Source organism: Cervus canadensis, chromosome 9, assembly GCF_019320065.1.
Source record: "Cervus canadensis isolate Bull #8, Minnesota chromosome 9, ASM1932006v1, whole genome shotgun sequence".
Classification (NCBI taxonomy): Eukaryota; Metazoa; Chordata; class Mammalia; order Artiodactyla; family Cervidae; genus Cervus; species Cervus canadensis.
In genome coordinates, this window is record NC_057394.1 from 1,954,790 (window position 1) to 1,975,901 (window position 21,112).

The 21,112-nt window shown below is 58.7% G+C and overlaps 1 protein-coding gene across 4 annotated transcripts; it reads left to right on the forward strand.

Moving 5' to 3' along the window:
• The first annotated feature begins 1,831 nt into the window (after positions 1-1,831).
• CARS2 (cysteinyl-tRNA synthetase 2, mitochondrial) lies at positions 1,832-20,317 on the forward strand. 4 transcript variants are annotated; one of them, XM_043477494.1, is made up of 16 exons: positions 1,834-2,079; positions 2,443-2,493; positions 6,041-6,158; positions 7,477-7,530; positions 11,488-11,559; positions 11,655-11,760; positions 12,614-12,697; positions 13,589-13,718; positions 14,042-14,175; positions 16,646-16,713; positions 17,294-17,360; positions 17,744-17,882; positions 18,591-18,714; positions 19,065-19,163; positions 19,782-19,988; positions 20,114-20,260. In XM_043477494.1, the coding sequence occupies exons 1-16, from the start codon at positions 1,880-1,882 to the stop codon at positions 20,180-20,182; spliced, it is 1,722 nt and encodes a 573-aa protein (XP_043333429.1). In that variant the 5' UTR covers positions 1,834-1,879; the 3' UTR covers positions 20,183-20,260. The 4 variants fall into 4 exon arrangements, with proteins under 4 accessions (XP_043333428.1, XP_043333429.1, XP_043333430.1 ...); XM_043477493.1 differs by lacking the exon at positions 7,477-7,530 and having other exon boundaries at positions 1,832-2,079; positions 20,119-20,317; XM_043477495.1 differs by lacking the exon at positions 7,477-7,530 and having other exon boundaries at positions 1,838-2,079.
• Positions 20,318-21,112: the final 795 nt, after the last annotated feature.

Consider the following 21,112-nt stretch of genomic DNA (forward strand, 5'->3'; position numbering starts at 1 on the left):
GAAGACTGTGTCTGTTTTTCACTGTTTGAAGAGGCCCAGAAGACTTAAGGTAGCACTGCTGCTGGCCAAGGGCTGAGCACTTGACAGGACCAGTTTTCAGAGGACAGAATATACCTTTGTTAGTTTAAAAACCATGATTTCCCATGGCCAATTAAACCTGCCAGCCGCCAGGTTCACATGCAGGCTTCCATCTTCAGTCTTACTAAATTTGTTTTAAAGACGTCTAGCTTTTTCCTCAAATTCTTCATGCTCTTACAGATTGCAGTCAAGCCTTTTGTTCATCTTCTTAGTTTTCTGGCATATCTAGTATCTGTCAGAGCTTTCTCTATCAGATGTTTTACTGCTCAGATTTCCTCCCACCTGCAACAGGTGGATCTCCACAGAGATTACCCTTTTCTGAATTTGGTGGTGGACACAGTGAAAGAGGTGGCTTAGTGGTCAAGAATCTGCCTGCCAAGCAGGAGACGTGGGTTCAATCCTTGGATTGGGAAGATCCCCTGGAGACGCAAATGGCAAAACACTCCAGTAGTCTTGCCTAGAGAATCTCACGGACAGAGAAGCCTGCTGGGCTACAGTCTGTGGGGTCTCAAAAGAGTTGGACAGGACTGAGCAACTAAACAACAACAGAGTAGAAAATAATTTACAATATGAAGTACTCAAGGAGTACACTGCTATAATCAAAATGGATAACCAACTAGGACCTATTGTATAGCACACGGAATTCTCAGTGTTGTGACAGCCTGGATTGGGGGGGAGGGGGGCGGTTGGGAGAGGATGGATACCTGTGCATGTATGGCTGAGTCCCTTCGCTGTTCTCCTCAAACTACCATTACATTGTTAATCGGCTATACCCCTATGCAAAATAAAAAGTTTAAAGTTTGAAAAAAGAAAAAAACCCAAAAATAATCAGGGAGAGAAACACACATCTTGTCCTAGAAAGGAGAATTACAAAAGAGCAACAAGGCGAGCGCGCAGGCAGTGGGGAGGGGGTTAATGCGGAAGTAGGGCTCTGAGTGGTGGGGGAGAGGGGCTTGGCTCTGATGGGAGGTCTCCTAATTGTGAATGACAGGCTCTAACACTTCAGCCGTCACGCCTTCAGACACAGTTCCCAACGAATTGCAGAGCTGGACTCCAGAGGTCTTGGGGAAAGTTTAAGTGCTGTTGGAAGGTACTTGTTTGTCTCTACTGGAGCACTTGCCTTGCTATAGAACGACCAAAACAAACCCCAAAAAGAACTGAGGAACTTAACGTGCTGTTTTGAGGACTGCAAAAGCAAGGGGGGTTTCTTTCTTTTTTTGAGACGCCGTTTTGGAAGATATCAATAAGGACACGTTTGTCGAGGTAATTTGAAAGTTAACTTCAAGAGAAGCCACCTTTAAACAGTCTCGTTGAAACCGCAATTCAGAACGCTTTTGTTCTCAAGAGACCAGATGACAGAACTTACAACCTTAAAGTGAATCCCAGGCAGTCATCTCATACTACGCGTACTTGATGAATGGGTGGTGTCTTAGCTTTGCTCTTTCATCCGGAGACAGGGTGTGCCGTGTTCGGGTGCAGACGTGCCTCCGGAGCAGGCGCGGAGCGGTCAGCGGCCGCCCGCCCCGGGCACTGGCTCCTGTGGGCCCAGCCCCGGGTTGCACCGGGTCAGCTCAGCCCGGCGCCGCCCGGGACGAGAAGGGCGGAACTCTGCCCGCCGCCCCGGGGCGGGGCCGCCACCAACGCCTGCCGCTCCCCTCCCCCACTCCGAGGCGCGGCCCCGCCCTCCACGCCCCGGCGGCTCGGGACCGCCTCTTCCGGGTAGGCGGGGCCGCGCCGGGCCTTCCGGTGGGCGTGGCCTGGCGCCCCGTCTCCTGGGGTGGGCGTGGCCGGCTCGCCGGCCATGCTGAGGACGCGCCGGGCCCGCGTGGGCGCTTGGCTGCTCCGGGCCGCTCGGGGCCCGGAGCCGGGCCGCTCGGCTTCGGGGGCGCGCGGGCAGGGCTGGCTGCAGCCCGCGGGATACGACACGGGCGTCAAGGTGTACAACAGCCTCACCCGGAGGAAGGACCCGTTGATTGTGAGCCGCGCGGACGCCGCCTCCTGGTAGCCCGCCGGGACTCGGGGAGCGGGGTGCGGCGGGGCGGGAGGGGCTACACCCAGCCTTTCCGGAGGCGGGTGCCCTGCGTGGGGGGCGGGGGGGGGGCTTACGTCCTCAGGTGCAGGCGTTTAATGAGTGATGAAGTACTCCGGCGGCACCTGTAAAGACCCTGGGGTAGTCGCAGCGTTTCACCGATTTGGCGCTGAATTTAGTAATCCGAGGGTCATACAGCCCCGGGTACGCATCCCCCAAAGCGTTACTTTTCTTTTTTCTACAAAAAGACATGATTATATGCTGATTATGACTGAGAACGTGGCGTCCTTTCTTTCAAGTTTGTTTCACATGGTCGGTCTTACCTCTGTCCCCAGGTATAGCTGTGGACCAACTGTCTACGATCACGCACACCTGGGTCATGCTTGGTGAGTGTCCTGACGCTGAATTTTCACTTTAGGGGACCGTTTATTTTGGAAAGAAAGCCTTTTGCAGGTTTTTTTTTTTCCTATCCCTCAAGTGACAACTTAAGAATCCTCGGTAGTTAGTGTATTCCAGGCATTGTGGGAAGCATACATGTTACATCCTCACTTGGTCCCCGTAGCAGTGCTAAGCACTTCGTCGCATTTCAGGTGAGGAGACTCAGGGATGCAGTGAGAGCAGGGGAAAGGACTGTTTTGCAATCTGATGTTTCTTCTTGTGTTCAGTGAGATGAGGCCATTCAGAGGGCCCTTGAGTCAGCTGGTCAAGTGTTTCTGCGTCCTCCCCCGCCATTTACTTCCCAACTTTGGACAAGTCACTTTATTACTGAGTCCTGGTTTCTTCATCTTTCAGATACAGATAATAATATTCTTCTTTTGAATCTTGACAATTTAATGAAATAAACCCCACAAAGTGCTGCTTAGCCCAGTGCCTGTCGTGGGAAGGCTGGCGAAGGCTCACCTGTTCTCCGGGATAGGTGACTCATGGGAGGGCACACCGTGGGAAGCGTAGCAGGTGGGCTGGAGCCTGAGACGTCTGACCGCCACACGCTCTCTAGCTCTCTGTCTTGTAACTCTGTCTCCTAGGTTTGTCCAAATTGCTGCTTTTCCTAATATTTTGTCTGTTCTCTTGTGCATCTCTTAAATTTATCTTTCAGATCTAGATTAAAAGTTACCTTGATTCAGTATGTATTTTAGAAATTATGCATCACCCAGCAAGATCTGAGCTTTTTAGCGTGTGTTATAACAAAATAAATAGATTAGTAGTCATTTTTTTTTCCTCTTCACTTTGGGCTAACTATTAATTTGTTGTTGCTCAGTCGTGTCCAACTTTTTGTGACCCCATGGACTGCAGCACACCAGTCTTCTCTGTCCTTCACCGTCTCCCAGAGCTTGCTCAAACTCATGTACAACGAGTTGGTGATGCCATCCACCCATCTCATCCTCTGTCGCCCAGTTCTCCTCCCTGCTCCATTTTTCTCAGCATCAGGGTCTTTTCCAGTGAGTCAGCTCTTTGCATCAGGTGGCCAAAGTACTATTAGTTATAAAAAGCATATTTCGGTGTCTTTTTTGAAGTATTAAATATGTTGGGGAAATACTGGAAGCAATAGAGGTTACTGTTTGTCCTACCCTGGAAAAGCTCTCCACAAAGGCAAAAGAGAAAGAAAAGATTTTTGTTATTGAAGGAGAGTGAAACAAGTATGGGGTGCGCTGGCCCCTGCCGAAAGGATCACAGAATAGCAGAACTGGCAAGGTTTCGTGTGAGCTGGGTGGGCCCAGCTCTCTGGTTCAGGCAGGTCTACAGCCTGGAGTTGCAGGGGTTAGGCCCCTCCTGTTCTGACCTTCTTGGTAACTTTGTCTGGAAGAGAAGGCTTTTGGGTCCTTGAAACCTTCCTGAGTTGTGAGACTGAATAAGGCTTACTTAGCCATTGAAAACATTTAGATACATTTTGAAAGGACCAAGGAAGAAATTCTGAAAGGAAGGGGGAGTGAGGCAGTCTCGCCCTTATTTTTCGCTGAGTGTCGGGCCTTTCAGTTGCAATCTGCTTGTCCCTACTGATGCGGAAAAGCGTGCCAACCCGCAGTGTGTGGCCCAGCCGATGCCCCGGGCCCCAGACTGAGAGACAGAGCGTTCCCAACATCCCGGACGCCTTCTGTCCAACTCCCTGGCCAGGGTAACCGCTCTGGGTGCACCACTCAGGAAGGGTCATCAAGCAGGGGTGTCCCTTGTGAGGCAGAAGCCTAAGACGTCGGAAGAGGCTGTGGTCTCAGCAGTTGGGATGGTCAGGCACAGTCCAGCACTCGAGTTCAAAAGCCCGAAGCCCAAGACCGCCTCATCTGTGGGTCTGTCCCTACTCACTCTCCGGGTTTCTGCCTCCACGCCTTCCTCCCCACCTGCTTCTTCTTTAAAGAGACAGACGCTTCACTGGACAGCACTCTGTGCCAGGCCCTGTTCTGAATGCCCCGCAAACCCCAGCCAGTACAGTTCTCTCACCACGCCAGCTGGTGATGCTGTTACCTCCCAAGTGTCACCGGGGAAGGGTCCCGGGTGGAACGTGCTGAGCCAGGCCGGCTGCAGAGTCCAGGTTCCCCCGTGTGGAGCAGCCTCAGCCTAGTGAGCGAACCTACCCCTGGGCTCCTGAGGTGCCCGCAGGGCGGGTGAGGCCAGGGAGCAGCCACCCTCGGGTATCGGGCTCCCCAGCTCCTTCCAGCCGCGCGTGTGATTCGACTTTTTCTTTCACTCTGTTTTAAGTTCTTGTTAACTTTGTCTCTTAAAATCTCATTTCTTGTAGTGTTTTCCTGACTTGACAATGAGGGGCACTGGGATGATATTTCTTATCAGAATTAGTTGAAATCTCTGCTGCACAGGCACTGAGATAATGTACGGCAACCCTGTGAGAGAGGAGACTCGTGTCCAGCTTGTGGATCAGCATCTGAGGCTTCGAAGGGATGTTTAACCTCTTAGCTCCTTGGGAAGGAGTTTCGGAGATCGCTTGGCCCTAGGATTTGGCGTCTACTGTGTCTGTGGTGGGTGGGTTTGGGGAGTACAAGGGATACAATGAAGAAGAGCTTTGTTTTCAAGGGAAAATGACTTTATGAACCCAAGTTTAGAGAGGCCATGTGTACAACAGAGATGAGCATGAGATTGGCTGACCTGGAGAGTTAAGGTTGCTTTTATGGGCAATCTAGTTTCTTGAGATGTTAAGTAGATCTTGGTTGGAAGGACTGATGTGGAAACTCCAATACTTTGGCCACCTGATACGAAGAATTGACTCACTGACCCTGATGCTGGGAAAGATTGAAGGCAGGAGGAGAAGGGTCGACAGAAGATGAGATGGTTGGATGGCATCACCGACTGGATGGACATGAATTTGAGTAGGCTTCGGGAGTTGGTGGTGGACAGGGAGGCCTGGCGTGCTGCCGTCCATGGGGTCACAAAGAGTCAGACACGACTGAGCGACTGAACTGAGCTGGATTTTAAACCCTTTCTTTCTCAAGTCTGAGTTTCCCCCATGCAGTCTGCCCGTAAGCTGGAGTTCCCATTTTCCACAACCGTGTGCACACTTCCTGGGAGTGACCTTTCCAGTTTTGATGGGATCATCCCTGTCTTGACTTATTATTTGCTTTTGTCTCTCATCACGCTGAAACGTTAGTTATCCTAGAACATGAACATGGGCGGTAAAAGCACCCAGCATCTTGACCACCCCCTGACTTTGCATCATGAGTGAATCTTTCTACAGTGGAACAGATGTAAACTCACTCAAACAACAGCTCTAAAGTTAAAAATGCTCGTGTTGGGTCCTGAAATTGAGGCAGCGCCTTAGTTTTCTCGTGTGGACCTGAGAGGACTGGTGAAAGGCTTCTCCTTTTCCAGCTGCCCTTGAACGTCCTTGATGACACAGTCATGCGGCCTCACGGTAAAGGTAGCACCCTCTTTTGAAGGTCACAGTAGTGACTTTGAGGATTAAAGACGCCCTAATGTTTCTCCTTGCAGCTCCTATGTCAGATTTGATATAATTCGGAGGATCCTCACCAGGGTGTTTGGGTGCAACGTCATCATGGTGATGGGAATCACAGATGTGGATGATAAGATAATCAGACGTGCCAACGAGGTGAGCATGGGTCATGTGGTCACGCGGCGCGGCGCTTTGACCGGGAAGTGGGCGACCCCCACCTAACAGTTGTTTGCGCCTCCCGAGACTTTTCATGCTTGCTATCCACATGTGACCCCCTGAGGCTGTTCAATGAGGTCTCCTCACCCTGGTGAGAGAAATTCGGTCGACTTAGCCTTTATCGAATCCTCTCATCCCGAGGACACCTCCTGGGCTGAATCCAGGCCCTCCCTGCCCCGTCAGCCTGCATGACAAACCTCCCTCCCTGTTACAGGGGGAAGTCAGAGGCTGGCTTGGGAATTTAGCTCCCATGAGGTTTGATTTTCTCACTTGTCATATAAACACGACACTCCTCTTATATCTCATGTGGCATTTAGAGGACTGGGGGGAATTTCTGGCTTAGGGATTAAATAAAGTATTTTGTTACATTTTAATTTTTTTTACTTAAGAATTTTTTATTTCATTTAATTTTTTGGCCGCCCCACAAGGCTTGTGGGATTTTCCGACCAGGGATTGAGCCTGTGCCCTCAGCTGTGAGAGCATGGGATCTTGTCCGCTGGTGACCGAGGAATTCCCTATAGTTATACTTTTAAAAGTCTGCTTTCAAAGGTCACCTCCTCAGTGTTTTATAATTAGCAACCCTGTATAACAATTTATATATGACTATATGTAACAATTGGGGCTTCCCAGATGTCACTAGTGGTAAAGAACTTGCTTGCCAATGCAGGAGACATAAGAGAAGCCAGTTCAGTCCCTGGGTTGGGAAGATCCTCTGGAGAAGGGCATGCCTGGAGAATCCCCTGGACAGAGGCACCTGGTGGGCTGCAGTCCATAGGGTTTCAAAGAGTCAGACACGACTGAAGTGACTAGCATGCATGCACATATATAACACTTACCTCTAAAGATATATAAAAATTTGTTAAATTATCTAATTTATGGAAAAGCTTATGCTGAGTACTTTTATGTCCTGTAACTTAAAAAATGTCTGAATGCATATATAGAGTTTTTCTTGAAAACCAGTTTATTACATTGTTTTGTAATCTGCTTTTCCCACTTATTGAGTGTTTTTTCCTGTTCTTAAGTACTCTTCAACATTTTAAAAGGCAGGGACGTACCTGAACTTACTGTCCTGATGTTTGGACTCTTGCATTCCTTCCTTGTTCTGTCACTTTTTCTCAGATTTCTTTTCTAGGAAGCCCGTCTCCCTGTTTCCTAGTGACTGCCTTCATGCCGCGTTCGGGGGAGTGTGTCGGGGGTACTCGGCAGTCCCCCTGGTCTCCCGGCGCTGACTCTCCGCGTTGTTCTCTCCGGTCTCCAGATGCCTGACCTGTGCCTCTCTCCCTTTGGGTCCGGTGTCCGCCCTGGCCACCACGTAAGCCCAGCGCGAGGTCAGGCGATGCTGGTGTGGCTGCAGGCGCCGTGAGTGGGAAGCTGAGGGGTCGTGGGAGGTGGGCTGCCCCGGCTGCCCACCCCCCACCACCCGCCCAGGGCCCTGCGCTGTCTCCCTGGGGCCGCGCAGGGCCGTCAGAGCTGAGTTTGTGCTCAGACACTCGCTGGGGCAGAGGCTCTGAGGTCCAGAGGAGCCTTTGAGCGAGTCTGATGCAGGAAGCAGTGGCCTCTCGTCCACGATCAGGACAGGCGGGGGCAGGGGCAGGCCTGCCAGTCCCTCTGGAGGTTCCCGGGGTCCAGGAGGGGCTGAGCAGGACCCCGGGCCCCGATGGGAAGGTCGGCCCCGCGCTGCTGAGCACAACGTGGGCTGGGGCCGGGCCTGGCTGGCCGGGAAGGGCAGGGAGAGGTGGGGGCCCCTGACGCGGCAGGTGGACGAGTGGTGGTGGTGGGGGGTGATGCCCGGCAGCGAGGGCGCCAGGCTGGGTGAGGAGGAGGGCGCCGGGTCGTCCACTCGGCGGGGACCTGTGGCTGCAGAGGTGTGTCCCCGTGCTGGCTGAGTCGAGGTCACCTGTGAGTCTTCAGATCGGAGGTGGGCTGTCCACTGTCATGAGGCTCAGCTGGTGGAGGCCCATGGGGGTGGAAAAAGGTTGGCAGAATTGATTTAAAAATGTTAAGTGTAGAGAGTGTTTTAATTTGTGACAGCTGAGCGCGTCCATACTTGTTACACAGCAGGATGCTAGCCTGGCATCACGTAGTCTATTCTGTTATAAAGATAGAATCTTAGTTCAGCATGGTAAACCAGGGTCTGAAGCACATAGTTATGATAACACCTCTTGGTTTCTCAGTGTCCGACAAAAAGGCTGTTCTTTTTACCAGAGGCAAGGTGCTTTTTGATGATGGCCGTATCCTTCATGCCATCTGCTTCAGTATGTGCTCTTAAAATAGTGTAAATTATATTTCACTTTTCTGAATCACTTTCTTGACTTTAACTTTTGGCACACTTTTATTTGTCAGGAATAAAAGCTGCAGGAGGATTTCTGGGGGAGGAATGAAAAGAAACAAGGTATATTCACAGGGTTACATTTTGTGTTAAGAAAAATGATGCTAAATGTCTCAGTGATTGAAGCAGAGTTAGTGTCTGTGCCTCGGAACCCTGGCCTGCATGGCGCTCTCTCCAAGAGGAAGGTTGGACACGCGTCCAAGGTCCCCTGCCTGCCTGGGGTGGCGCTCAGCCCAGGCATCTGTTCTTCAGTCACTCAGTCGTGTCCGACTCTTTGAGACCCCATGGACTGCAGTGCACCAGGCCTCCCTGTCCTTCACCGTCTCCCGGAGCTTGCTCAAACCCATGTGCACTGAGTCGGTGATGCCATCCAACCGTCTCATCCTCTGTCGTCCCCTTCTCCTCCCGCCTTCAGTCTTTCCCAGCATCAGGGACTTTTCCAATGAGTCAGCTCTTCGCATCAGGTGGCCATAGTGTTGGACCTTCAGCATCAGTCTTTCAGGGAGTATTCAGGGTGGATTTCCTTTAGGAGGGACTGGTTGGTTCTCCTTACCGTCCGAGGGCCTCCCGAGAGCCCCTGCCCCCGGGCGGGTCTGGAGTCGCAGGCCCGGCCCGTGTGCCAGCAGTGCGTCCTGCAGGCGGTGCTGTGGAGAGCAGGGTGAGCCCCTCTCGGGGGGACAGCCTGGGGGTCTGACTCCCTGTCCCCCGCGCCAGTGGCAGCTGGTGTTCTCTTCTAGCCCACTGTCACCTGTGACCGTCCCCAGGGTCCCAGCGAGGGGCGGGAGGAGCCACGTGTGAGCACAGGGGCCCTGAGGCGCATGTGAAGGACCCCACGTGTCTGTCACCAGAGCCGGACCGCCGGCGTCTGGGGCTCCCAGGGGCGAGCAGAACAAGTCCGTAAAAGGAGAGGCCGGAGGAGGCGGCGCCCTGCCGAGCGCCAGCAGTTACGGGGCTGCAGGAAGTTGTTTGTTTTTCTTTACTGTTTCCCCTTTTGCACGGCTCTGTAGATGCAGGACCGCCCCCGGGGAAGCTGTGTGTGTGCACACAGGGTCCAGCCTGACACGCCCTCCACACCTGTGCTCCCTGTGGTGAGGCTGACCGCCCCCCAATCCCCCTCTGCCCCCCCGCCGCCCCCCACCTGCTTTCTATGTCTGCAGACCTCGGAGATTAAACACCAGTTCACAGTTACACAAGAGACAGGCAATGGAACATGCCAGAATGTCCAGAGACAGACACAGTAAATTATGGAAATTTGTTTTTGGTAGATGGCATTTCACATCAACAGGGAACAGAGGAACTGCTCAGTAAGAAGTCAACAATTGGGTGACCATCTGGGGGAAAAAATAAACCAAAGTCGGATATATGGCTCACAGCCAGATTTGAAGCTGATCAGAGATTTCACAGAAAGACGTAGAAGCACGGGTTACTAGAGTAAACCTCGGGGCACTTTTTTATAGCCGCCTGTTCAGAAGGCTTTGCTAAGTTTGTTTTCAAACCCAGAAAAGGTTGAGAAATGTAAAAGATTGCTAAATACGAAAGTGAAATTTTTTGCGTGCCATAAAATAACCGTAAAGTTGAAAGAAGTTTGGAAACAGTTGAGATTCATATGGAGGATAAAAGGTTTATTTCTGTTCTTTGAAAATACTTCCTACATATCAATAAGACAAGACTTTAAGGACCTCGGAGAAGGCAATGGCACCCCACTCCAGTACTCTTGCCTGGAAAATCCCATGGAGGAGCCTGCTGGGCTACAGTCCATGGGGTTGTTAAGAGTCGGACGTGACTGAGCGACTTCACTTAAGGACCTCCAGCTTGGTAGAGCCATGGTTAACTTCAGACGGTTTAATGCAGATGGTCCCTAAACACTGGAGATGTTCACGCTCCCTCCGAACAGGAGAGACTCAGGTTAGAGATGCAGTGAGAGGCGCCGTTTACATTCAGTACCTTCACGACCGTGGTCTAGCCGGTCCTCAGCAGCGCCTGAGCGAGGTGCTCAGTTTCACGCTCCTCTGGAGGCGCTGGCAGCGGCCACCAAGGGTGTGCACGCGTGTTCTCCAGCAGGGCGTCACACGTGGTCTGCCCCGTGTGTGCGTGAGCGCACCCGTGTGTCACACGTGGGTCTGTGGCTCAGGGCGGTGCCCCCGTGTGTGCGCATGCGTGAGTGTGTACTCGAGTGCATCACGGCTTGGCGCACTGCGTGCCCGGGGCCTGCACACCATGTGCCTTCAGCCGAGGATGCCAGGTGCAACACGGAAGGTGTTTGCTTTCCAGGGGGGGCGGGGCAGGGCAGGGCACACTTCCCTCCCGCCCCCAGGAGAGGATTACTGCTCAGAAAATGAAAACCAGGCAAACTCATCAGGCCATCTGCTGCTCTTTGGGTCCAGAATCGCGTAACGTTGGAAACTTCCTAAGCGGCACAGTGACGCTGGGTTTTTGGGTCTGTGGTTTGCTTGGCCTTTGCCCCTGACAGATGCTGGCTGACTGCTTCGGGGCCCGCTCCGCTACCAGGGGCCGCTCGGGAGGAGCCAGCGGGCCTGGAGACCCCACCTGGTGTCTTCCTCCCGGAGTCTTACCGTGTACACAGGACCCCAGGGCCTAGTGGGGATTTGGTGGGACTGTCTCCATGTTGCAAAGAGAGCTAAGAGACGTGTGTTGTCTTGCCCACGACCGCCGTGAAGACACTCTGTTCACCAGCCTCAGCTCTTCAGTAAACATCCCCGGGCCGCGGTATCCAGGACGATTGTCATTTTCGGGGGTTTTGTTTTGAGTTAATGGAGGTCATGGCATCGTTTATTCTGTTTTCAGTCTAAGCAGAGAGCAGGCCCATGGCCCTTGTGAGCGGGGCTGCGCGAAGGCCATGCTGCGGGCCCGTGGGGGCGGCCGTCCTGCGTGGCTGCATCCTGACCCCTGCAGACGGAGCCCCGCCTCATTCTCTTGCAGATGAGCGTGTCGCCCGCATCCCTGGCCCGTCTTTACGAAGAAGACTTCAAACAGGACATGGCGGCCCTGAAGGTAGGTGGCCGGCGAGAGGCCCGAGTGATGGAGCTGGCTTGGGGACCTCTGTCCACGAGGGGCCGGAGAGACCTCGGGTCTGCGCCCTCCCGCAGGTTCTCCCGCCCACCGCCTACCTGCGGGTGACTGAGCACGTGCCTCAGATCGTTGCCTTCATCGAGAGGATCATCGCTAATGGGCATGCTTACTGCACAGCGAACGGTGAGCCCCCGTCCTCCAGGCCGTGGCCCCCGAGGAGGGCGGTGCAGACAGGAAGGTGAGCCCCCAAGGAGGGCGGTGCAGACAGGAAGGTGGGCCCCCGTCCTCCAGGCCGCGGCCCCCGAGGAGGGCGGTGCAGACAGGAAGGTGAGCCCCCGAGGAGGGCGATGCAGACAGGAAGGTGAGCCCCCGTCCTCCAGGCCAAGAAGGGCGGTGCAGATGAGGGTTGGATCGGGTTGGAGCTAGGAAGGTTCGGGTGAGAAGTTGCAGGTTTGTCCAGGTGATAAGTCTCAGACGACCGCGGCCCTGTGCTGACCGCGGTGTGTGCCGGCCATCCAGGAGTGCAGTCCAGTGACCGTGGCTGCAGCCCTCCTGAACACGGATCCTTCCCCGCCGCCGCCCTGTGGGTTGGAGGGGCGGGGGCCGCCCTGGCTCCGCAGGGCCCCGGGGAGCACACGTGCAGCTCCGGGAAGGCGCCCCACGGGGATGCGTGTGTGAGGAGCTGCCTGCCGTCTGAGCGGCAGGGTGCTCTTGGGGTGTGTGGACTAGGAAGCGTTGTCTCAGTTGATGGGTGTGTAACATGGGGGCCAGAGCTGAATGCGGGCCGCCAGTGAACCCAGCGACCTTCCGTTTGTGTTTCCACCTCCACCGCTGGACGGCCGTGGCACGGGCGAACGCGTGCCTCCCGAGTACAGGGTCGTAGGACAGCGTCGTCGGGCGCCGTTTAGACATGCGGGGGGCGGCTGGGGCCGGAGGCTGCGTGCCGTGTTTAAGCTCTCTCACCGCGAGCTGTGACGTGCGCGTACGCGGTGCTGACGGCTGAGAAGTGGGCCTCACCGTTCCCTTCACGAAACAGGCAACGTCTACTTCGACCTGCAGTCGAGAGGCGACAGGTACGGCAAGCTGGTCGGCATGGCGCCCGGGCCGGAGGGAGAGCCAGGTGGGTCCCCCCGCCTCCTGTGGGGCGTCTGGGGAGGGGGGTGGGGGTGAGGACGCCTGCTCCTCAGACACGGTCACACTGCCAGATGTTAGTCATGGCTGAGGTTTAAATTTAGGGGTTTTGGAACAGAGAGTGCTCACGTGGAGGCCTCGTTCCTCCCGCCAGCTCCACGCACGCGCTCGGCTGTGTGTCCCGTCTTCACGCTCTTGTCCACCCTGCCGCTCTCACGTCAAACCCCCGAGGTGTTCTATCCTGCGCCAACGCCCGCGTGAGCCTCCCTCTGTGGCAGGTTCCCGTGTGTTTGAGTCTGCTCCTATACCCTCTTCTGTTCCAGTGTTCCTTAGGTCAGATCGTTTTTACGGGGAAGAATACTAAGTATATAGAACTATATTAAAGACACTTTGAAAGGATACTGTGTGCCAGAACTAAACCCCAGACAGAGCCCGTGTGCGTTTAGGTAACCCCCTGCCCTGCGGCCGCGCCCCGCCGGCCCCGTCTAGCTGTGTGTGGCCTCCTGAGCGGCCCTTGCCATCTCTGCTCCAGGTGCTCCTCCTGCTGGTCCCTGGCCGTCCGCACCTGCGAGGCATGGCCCGGCCTTAGGGAAGCGGGGAGGGAACGTCCAGTACCCATGCCAGCATCAGCAGCACCTTTTTGAAAAAAATAAGACTTAAAAAAAAAAAATTTCATTGGCCGGGGCCTGCGTGCTTCTGGTGTGCTCTGGTCAGGGGGTCGGGGCCGCGGCCTGCACGGGGGAAGGGGAAAGACTCGCAGGAGAGACGTGCGGCTGCTTCTCCGAGCAGCGGGCTCTGGGGCGTGCGTCCCGCCTGTTCCGTGGCCGCTGGGGTGTTGGTTCTGGGTTCCCTCCGCTGACGGACCACTTGTCGTTGGCAGTGGACTCCGACAAGCGGCACGCCAGCGACTTCGCGCTGTGGAAGGCGGCGAAGCCCGAGGAGCCTTTCTGGGGCTCCCCGTGGGGCGACGGGCGGCCCGGCTGGCACGTCGAGTGCTCCACCATCGCCAGGTAAGCCTCAGCTGCGCTGACCCGTGCGCCGGGTGGTGCCCGGCTCGCTCAGCGGAGCGTGCAGGTGCTTTGTCGTTTTTAAAACCACATCCTGAATGCAGAGCAAAGAAAGTGAAGTCTCTTTACGAGGAGAAAAAGCCGTGAACTAGGGGTTTTTATGATGTGAAGACAATTTCAGTTTCTGTCTGTGTCAGCCGAGTTATCACGCACTTAGAGCTGGGCTCCGTCAGTGTGTACAGAGGGCTGGCAGGCGTGACCGCAGGAGGGCGTGGAGGCCGTGTGGCTGGACCCGGTTAACCCCCTGCCCTGCCCGTGCCTTGCAGTCTGGTGTTCGGAAGTCGGCTGGACATCCACTCGGGCGGCGTGGACCTGGCGTTCCCGCACCACGAGAACGAGATTGCCCAGTGCGAGGCCTTCCACCGGTGCCCGCAGTGGGGGAACTACTTCCTGCATTCCGGTGAGTGACGGCTCCCGTCAGCCCGCCCCGCTTCTGTCCCTCAGCTCTGCGAGAGCGCTCCGCTGGGTGCACCCGCGTCAGCCAGGCAGCCCGGTCCGTCCTAAGGGAAACAGCCCTGGACACTCCCGGGAAGGACTGATGCTGAAGCTCCAGTACTTGGGCCACCTGATGCGAAGAGCCGACTCATCGGGAAAGACCCTGATGCTGGGAAAGACTGAAGGTGGGAGAAGGGGACGACAGAGGAGGAGATGGCTGGATGGCATCACCGACTCGATGGGCGTGAGTTCGGGTAAACTCCGGGAGTCGGTGATGGACAGGGAGGCCTGGCGTGCTGCGGCCCATGGGGTCGCAAAGAGTCGGACGCGACTGAGCGGCTAAGAAGAGGTTAGCTAGGAGGACGAGAGACGGTCTTCCCTTCAGTTGTCTCTGACGCGGCCAGCTGGATGTGCACTTCCTTGGATTGGAATGCCGAGTATGCCTTTTGGAACTGAAGTGTGAGCTGACGAGAATTTGGAAAACAAGCTTTCCGTGAAGCTGTGACGAGGGGTCTCAGACGGCCTGCCTCCGTAGTGATCGTGACTGCGCCGCCCCTGAGCTGTGACAGCGTCTCCACGAGTGTCTGTCAGCCTCTGAGAGCACCGCTGTCCGTCTCATTCAAGCACATGATCAACACCAGCCGTCCGCTCTCAGAGGCGCACCCCGAGCTGTGGAACAGCGGCGTCCCGGGCCAGGCGGCTCTGGAGCCCCCGTGAAGCGCGGGGCGTTAACGTGTCCACGTTCTGACGGAGGTCGCGGGGCCACCAAGCGCTGGTGTCACCGCCGCTCTGGGACGGGCCTGGCGCTGTCCAAGGGCAGGGGATGGAGGGCTTTGGTGCGGGTCAGGTCTGGAGACGCAGGCCCCGTCTCTGTGAGCCCCTGGGTGGAGGGAACCGGGTTTTCCCAGCGGGCAGCTCGGCTTCAGCACGTGCGGAAGCTGCTTCCAGTCCGTGGCGGGGTCCCCGTGGTGACCAGGGTGCACTCACTACTGCGTCTCCTTCACCCCAAGTTCACATCCCCCCGCCCTGCTCCAGAGACGCCCCAGCGTCTGCCCCGCCTGGACCCCCTCACTGTCCTCATGACCCCAGCCTCCGTGCTGCCCCGAGGTTGGCTGAGCAACAAGCCGGGCTACTGTCCCCGGCGCCGGAGCTGCGGTCTGGCGTCCACTTCCTGTGCCGCTCGGAGCTCGACAGTGGCCAGAATCACTCCCTCCTGCCAGCCCAGCGCCTGACGGGCCGTTCCTCCGGGGCAGCTCATGTGGGGAGGAGTCACAGGGCTGGTGATGCAGGCTCCTGTCCCTAGGCCGGGGTCGGGTGACCCCGTGTTAACCACAGGTGTTGCTCGTGATGATGCAGGGCCTGCCTCGTGGGTCTGGGCGCAGACAGCACCGTCAGCAGTACCAGCGCTCACGGAGGTCCGTGTGCACACACGTGTGTCCCACTGTTAAGATGTGGGCAGGCTTGCTCTGTGTTCTGCTAAGAAGCAGTCTGTTAGCGCGTTGGATCCTTCTCTGTCCCCCTTCTGCCCTGTCCTGGAGGAAGAGTGGTGTGTCCTGACCCCTGGAGAAGCGATCTGTTTTCCTGGGCGTCCCGGGTGGTGCAGTGCTAACCAACCTGCCTGCCGACGCAGGAGACGTGAGACGGGGCTCGATCCCTGGGCCAGTTAGATCCCGTGGAGCAGGGCATGGCAGCCCACTCCAGGATTCTTCCTGGAGGATCCCAGGGACAGAGGAGCCGGTGGGCTACGCTCCTTGGGGTCACAGAGAGGCGGACACGACTGAGCGGCTTCGCACACACAGGGAGGTGGAAGTGGAGTTCAGCAGTCAGATGAGTTTCGTTCTCCAGACGTCGTCGGTTTTGTAAAACTTCCGTTGCACTTGGTGTAAGCGGCATGCTACTGGGTTTACACATTCAGGGTTACGTGTTTTTCTGGAAGCCGTACTGTAAGGAGTTCTCAGGAAAGTTGGCCTTGGGCACCCTGAGTGAAGTCATGTCAGGAAAGGTGGACGAACCTTCTGCTGGGAAAGCAGTTTCCTGGGAAGTGAGCCTGGTGCCCAGGCGGTCCTGGAGGAGGTCCTGGCTCGGATGGAGGCATCCTGAGGGGTTCGGGTTCCCCGTCTTTCACACACACAGGACGGTGTGTGTGTGAGACGGTGCCAGGGCGGGGACACGTTGGTGAAACAGCTGCCGCGGGAAAGCGCTCAGGGGGACGCAGAGGGCGTCCCCCCGGGGGCTGGGTCGTGGGAGGGGAGGGCGGTCCTCGCGTTGTGATGCCTGGCCAGTGGCCGTGGCCCCTTCCTGGGCAGCGGGTTGGGGGGTCCTATGTCGGCGCTGACGAGGGGCAGCGAGCGGGGTAGGGTCCTCGGAGGCTGGGCTCCGGGAAGGGCTCCTCCTTCGCACCTGTTGAGGACCGAGCGACTACGCTCTCGTTTCAGGGCACCTGCACGTGAAGGGCGGAGGAGAGAAGATGTCCAAGTCGCTGAAGAACTACATCACCATTAAGGTAGCGTGCCTCTCAGGCCCCCGAGCTTCTGACGCGTCGCGGAGGCTGCCCTGAGCAGGAGGCCCCAGCCCGGGTCCCCGGGTCTCTTCCCCTTCCTGACGCGGTCGCGGTGGTCACTGCTGCACTCAGGGCCCGGGACTGCGTTAAATCACGTGCAGACTGCAGTGTCCCCTGGGTGGGCCTCCAGTTGGCTGGTTTGGGGGGCCAATAGGACCAGGAAAGACCCCTTTTCCACACTCCGGGAAGGAGCGTCAGGAGACGGACGTGGATGCTGAGATAACTGGGTCAGACGGGTCTTCGCATTGATACCGGGGGTGGCCTGGGGAGGCCTGGGAACCGTTCCCAGGGCTGTGTTTCTGAGTAGAGTGCAGTCTGCAGGATTCAGACAGGCGCTGACCACACTGAAATACGGGCAGCCACGCCCGCCCTCCCCCGGGTGAGCTAGGCCGCGGGCCCTCGGGCCAGATAAGCAGGCACAGCGCGGGGCAGGTACGGCCACGGTTGGGTGGGGGAAGGCGGTGTGGAGAAACATCCGTCCCTCCGGGAGGTCAGTAGCTGGTCTCACCCGTGTGCCCCCCAGGACTTCCTCCGCTCCGCCTCTCCGGACGTCTTCCGGCTCTTCTGCCTGCGGAGCAGCTACAGGTCAGGTGAGCCGGCCGTGTGGCCTGAGTCCCTGAGCTCCTGGGGACCCTGAGACTCGGGGAGACGGCCCCTGCTGGCGTGCTGCCCTCGCCCTGAGGCTGGGAAGCCTGAGGACAGACGGCCGGGAAGTAGCTCCAGTGCTTGGCCGGCAAGCCACGGGTCTGCACTCAGGCCTGAGCCCCCCGCCTCGCGTGGCCTGGGGGTCTTCTCGCTGCCCCTGCCGCGTCCTGAGCCGGGCAGAGCTGAGCGAGCCCCGGGCCTGACCAGCAGCCTCAGCAGGGCCGCCCCAGCCGACCCCCGGTGTCCAGGGTCAGAGGGGGCGGCCCCTTGCGGCCCTGCGGGCGAGGCTGGACCTGTGATCCCCTCCCCCGCCCCGCCTCCACCGCAGCCGTCGACTACAGTGAGGGTGCCCTGCTTGAGGCCAGGCGCCTGCTGCGGGCCGCGGCCGCCTTCGCGGAGGACGCGCGGGCCTATGTGAGGGGGCAGCTGGCCGGCGGCTCCGTCCAGGAGGACGTGCTGTGGGAGAGGTGGGTGCACAGCAGGGCCCCGAAGAGTGAGCGCGTGGGGGCGGGTGGGGAGCGGGCCGGCCTCGGCAAAGGACTCGAGGAGGGGGGTTGCGGCTGACGTCAGGGACGGTGCGAAGTTGGGGAGATGATGGGGGCGAGAGAGGAGGGGGCCCTCGGGCCACCAGAGGCTGACGCCGCTGGGTCTGGGGGCTTGGCGTCGCCCCCCCGGGGACCATGGAGAGTGGCGAGCAGGGACTTCACCGGGGCCAGGCAGGAAGGACGTCGGGAGGAAATGAGGAGCGGTCTGCTGGCCCCCGTGGCGGAGTGCAGCACAGAGCCAAGCGCCGGGCCCGCGAGGTCGGGAGCCATCGGCCACGGGCCACCCAGGCGAGGGTGTGGGTGGGTGGGCAGCGGCTGCCTGCTCACAGGCAAGCCGGAAGTCCGTGTGTCCGTCCGCGGAGGCCCGGCTTCGCTGGGTAACACAGCTCCAGGTGCAGGAGCACGCAGAGCGGAGGTCTGTCTCCTAGTCAGGGTCGCTCGGGGGGGTCTGCCAGGCCTGCCCTGTGCCAGGGAAGCGAAGGGTGTGGGGTGACGGACGGCAGGGAGGAGGCAGCACCCTGAGGGGCCGGTGACGGCCGGAACGTGTGAGCGAGGGGCCCGCAGGGGTCCTGACAGTGCGGGGAGGGGGCGGGGCGGGGCAGACGACAGCCCCGCGCTCTCCTCCCCCAGGCTGGGCCGCACCAAGGGGGCCGTGCGGGCGGCCTTGGCAGACGACTTCGACACGGTGCGGGCGGTGGACGCCGTCATGGACCTCGTCCACCACGGGAACAAGCAGCTGAAGGCGGCCGCCGAGGTAACTCCCGGGACGCGCTCCCCACGAGCAGCTACCTCCCGAGGGGCTCACAGGGGGCCTGTGTGGACAGGAGCCCGGGACCTGCCGTTGCCTCAAGGGCTCCGCGGGGTCTGAGTGGGTCACAGCGATGTGAGCTGGGGGAGGAGATCGCGGTGGAACCCCAACTAGCCCCCGGCCCACACGCCCTGGGCCAGGCTCCGCGCAGAGGCTCGTGACCCTGTGACACCCGGGGGGCCACCGGCCGGCACAGGCGCCCGGAGCACACGCCCAGCCTCCCTGGCGGCTGCGTCCCCGTGACCTGCGGGGGCTGCGCTCTGGCCTCTGAGCGCCCTCCCCTGTGGCTGTCACAGGAGCCCCGCGGTCCCCGGAGCCCCGCAGTGCTGGGGGCCATCGTGGCCTCCGTGGAGCAGTTCTTTGAGACGGTGGGCATTTCTCTGGCCGAGCGACAGGTATGCTTTCCTTCTCTTTTCAGTCCTCGGTTTCGGGACTTCACCTATGTGCCAGCATGTAACAGACGTTTTCTTCCTTCATAAATGCTGATTTTAATGTGTAATTATAAGGCCAAACTTCTTACATGTTTAAGACGTATCACAGTCCTTGAAAGGCGCATGCGCACAGTGAGAGCTGGCACGCGCTAGCTGCAATGATGCGGTTCTGAGCAGACCAGCGGCCGCGGCGTGCTACGGGCCCCTTATGTCCTGTAGGGACACCCCACCCCATCCCCACCCCCATCCCCCCCCACCCCCCGGTGGACACAGCAGCTGCGGGGAGCACTGCCGGCCCCGCCCATCAGGGTCCCCGGGACGGCAGAGGCCCAGCCCCGGCTTCTGGTCCCCCTATCTGAGCCTTCCTGGGCCTTCGCGTCGTGACACCTTGACGCTGGCACCTCCCAGAGCCCACCCTGCGGCGGAGATCGGGGCGGGGCCTGGACGCCGGCATTTCCGGATGGGGCACGGGGGAAGATGCGCCCCAGCCCCTCGGATGCCAGTTTATACCCGCTCACGCCTGCACACCCGGCTCACACCCCCGCACACACCACTCGTCCCGCTCACCCCCGCATTCCTCAGGGTGTTCCAGGGGCGGGCAGCCCGGCCGCCCTGCACAGTCTGGTGGAGGAGCTGGTTCGCTTCAGGCTGAAGGTCCGGCAGTTCGCTCTGGCCTCCGGGGAGGCTCCTGGGGAGGCGCGGCGGCAGCTGCTCCTGGAGCGGCGGCCCCTGCTGGAGGCGTGCGACGAGCTGCGCAGGGACCTGGCGGTCCACGGCATTAGCATCAAGGTGAGCGCTCCGCGGGGCCGGGGCTCAGCTGGTGTCTTCCGGGAGCACACCCGCCCCTGGCTAGGGCCTGCCCCTGAGCCCCGACACCTGCCCGTCCACCCACCTGGGGCCGCCTGCCTCCTTAGGACAGGAGCGGCTCGTCCACGTGGGAGCTGCTGGATTCGAGGACAGAAGACCCCACACCCAGGAGCTGAGGACGGGGGAAGGGAGGCTGTGGTCTCCTGACAGGGTTCTGTACCCTTTAAGTCACAGTAAAGCTTCATGTGAAAGTTGCTGTTGTGGCTGTTTTCCCTTAAAATAAACCAAGCCCACGGCACCCTTGGTGTGAATGGATGTTGAGAAGGGTTTCCTTTCAGCACAGACGGCACAGATGCAGTTTGGTGAGCTCTCAGCCACGAGACAGGACGGAAGCCCCACACGGGCTCCTGGGAGACAACCTTGGGGGTGTGGGGAGTGGGCGGGACCCCTGCCCCGGGTCACCTGGACCCTGCCTGACAGGCAGAGTAGGTCTGGGCCTGTGGGTTTCCATTTGCTGTGTCTGGTAACAAAGTAACACGGTTCCCAGAGGAAATGGCAGCAGAGGAAACCCCAGCGGGCTTCCAGCTCCGATGCACCCCGCTCCCTCAACGCTGGGTTCTTGGGGTACCAGTGTGAGCAGATGCCCCGGGGCAGGGCTGTGTGAGGGTGTCTGGGTGGCGCAGTGGGAGCCGGCAGGGTGAGCAGGGACCGAGCTAGCTGGCGGCCTCGCCCCGGTCTCCCTGCTCTCGCAGGCGGGGAGCCCTAGCTGTGCAGGGCACCAGCAGGAAACGGGGGGACCGCCTTCCGCTCCAGCTCTCAGCCAGGCCCCTGGGCCGTCCAGAACCGGTCCACGGCTCCGCCCCGGGCAGCAGGACAGCCTGGCAGTCACGTTAACAACTTCACCGACCTTGCTGCCCCGACAGGCAGGGGCCCTCGTTCTACAGGAGGGACCCTGAGGAGCAGTGAAAACCCCGAGGGCAGGCGGCCGGCCCCTGATGGAGACAGGTGCTCAGTCCTGGGCGGGGGGGATTGGCTGACGGCCCAGCCTGACCTGCCCCGGGTGCTGCTCTCCTCGGGGGGGGTGTCCTGCCTGGAGCTGGTGAACA

Bases quoted from the DNA above. Each gene is read 5' to 3' on its own strand.
- CARS2 (XM_043477493.1), top strand. From the start codon at position 1,880: ATGCTGAGGACGCGCCGGGCCCGCGTGGGCGCTTGGCTGCTCCGGGCC. The intron at 16,714-17,293 runs GTAGCGTGCCTC...TGTGCCCCCCAG, and splicing joins AGAACTACATCACCATTAAG to GACTTCCTCCGCTCCGCCTC. The intron at 17,361-17,743 runs GTGAGCCGGCCG...CCTCCACCGCAG, and splicing joins GCGGAGCAGCTACAGGTCAG to CCGTCGACTACAGTGAGGGT.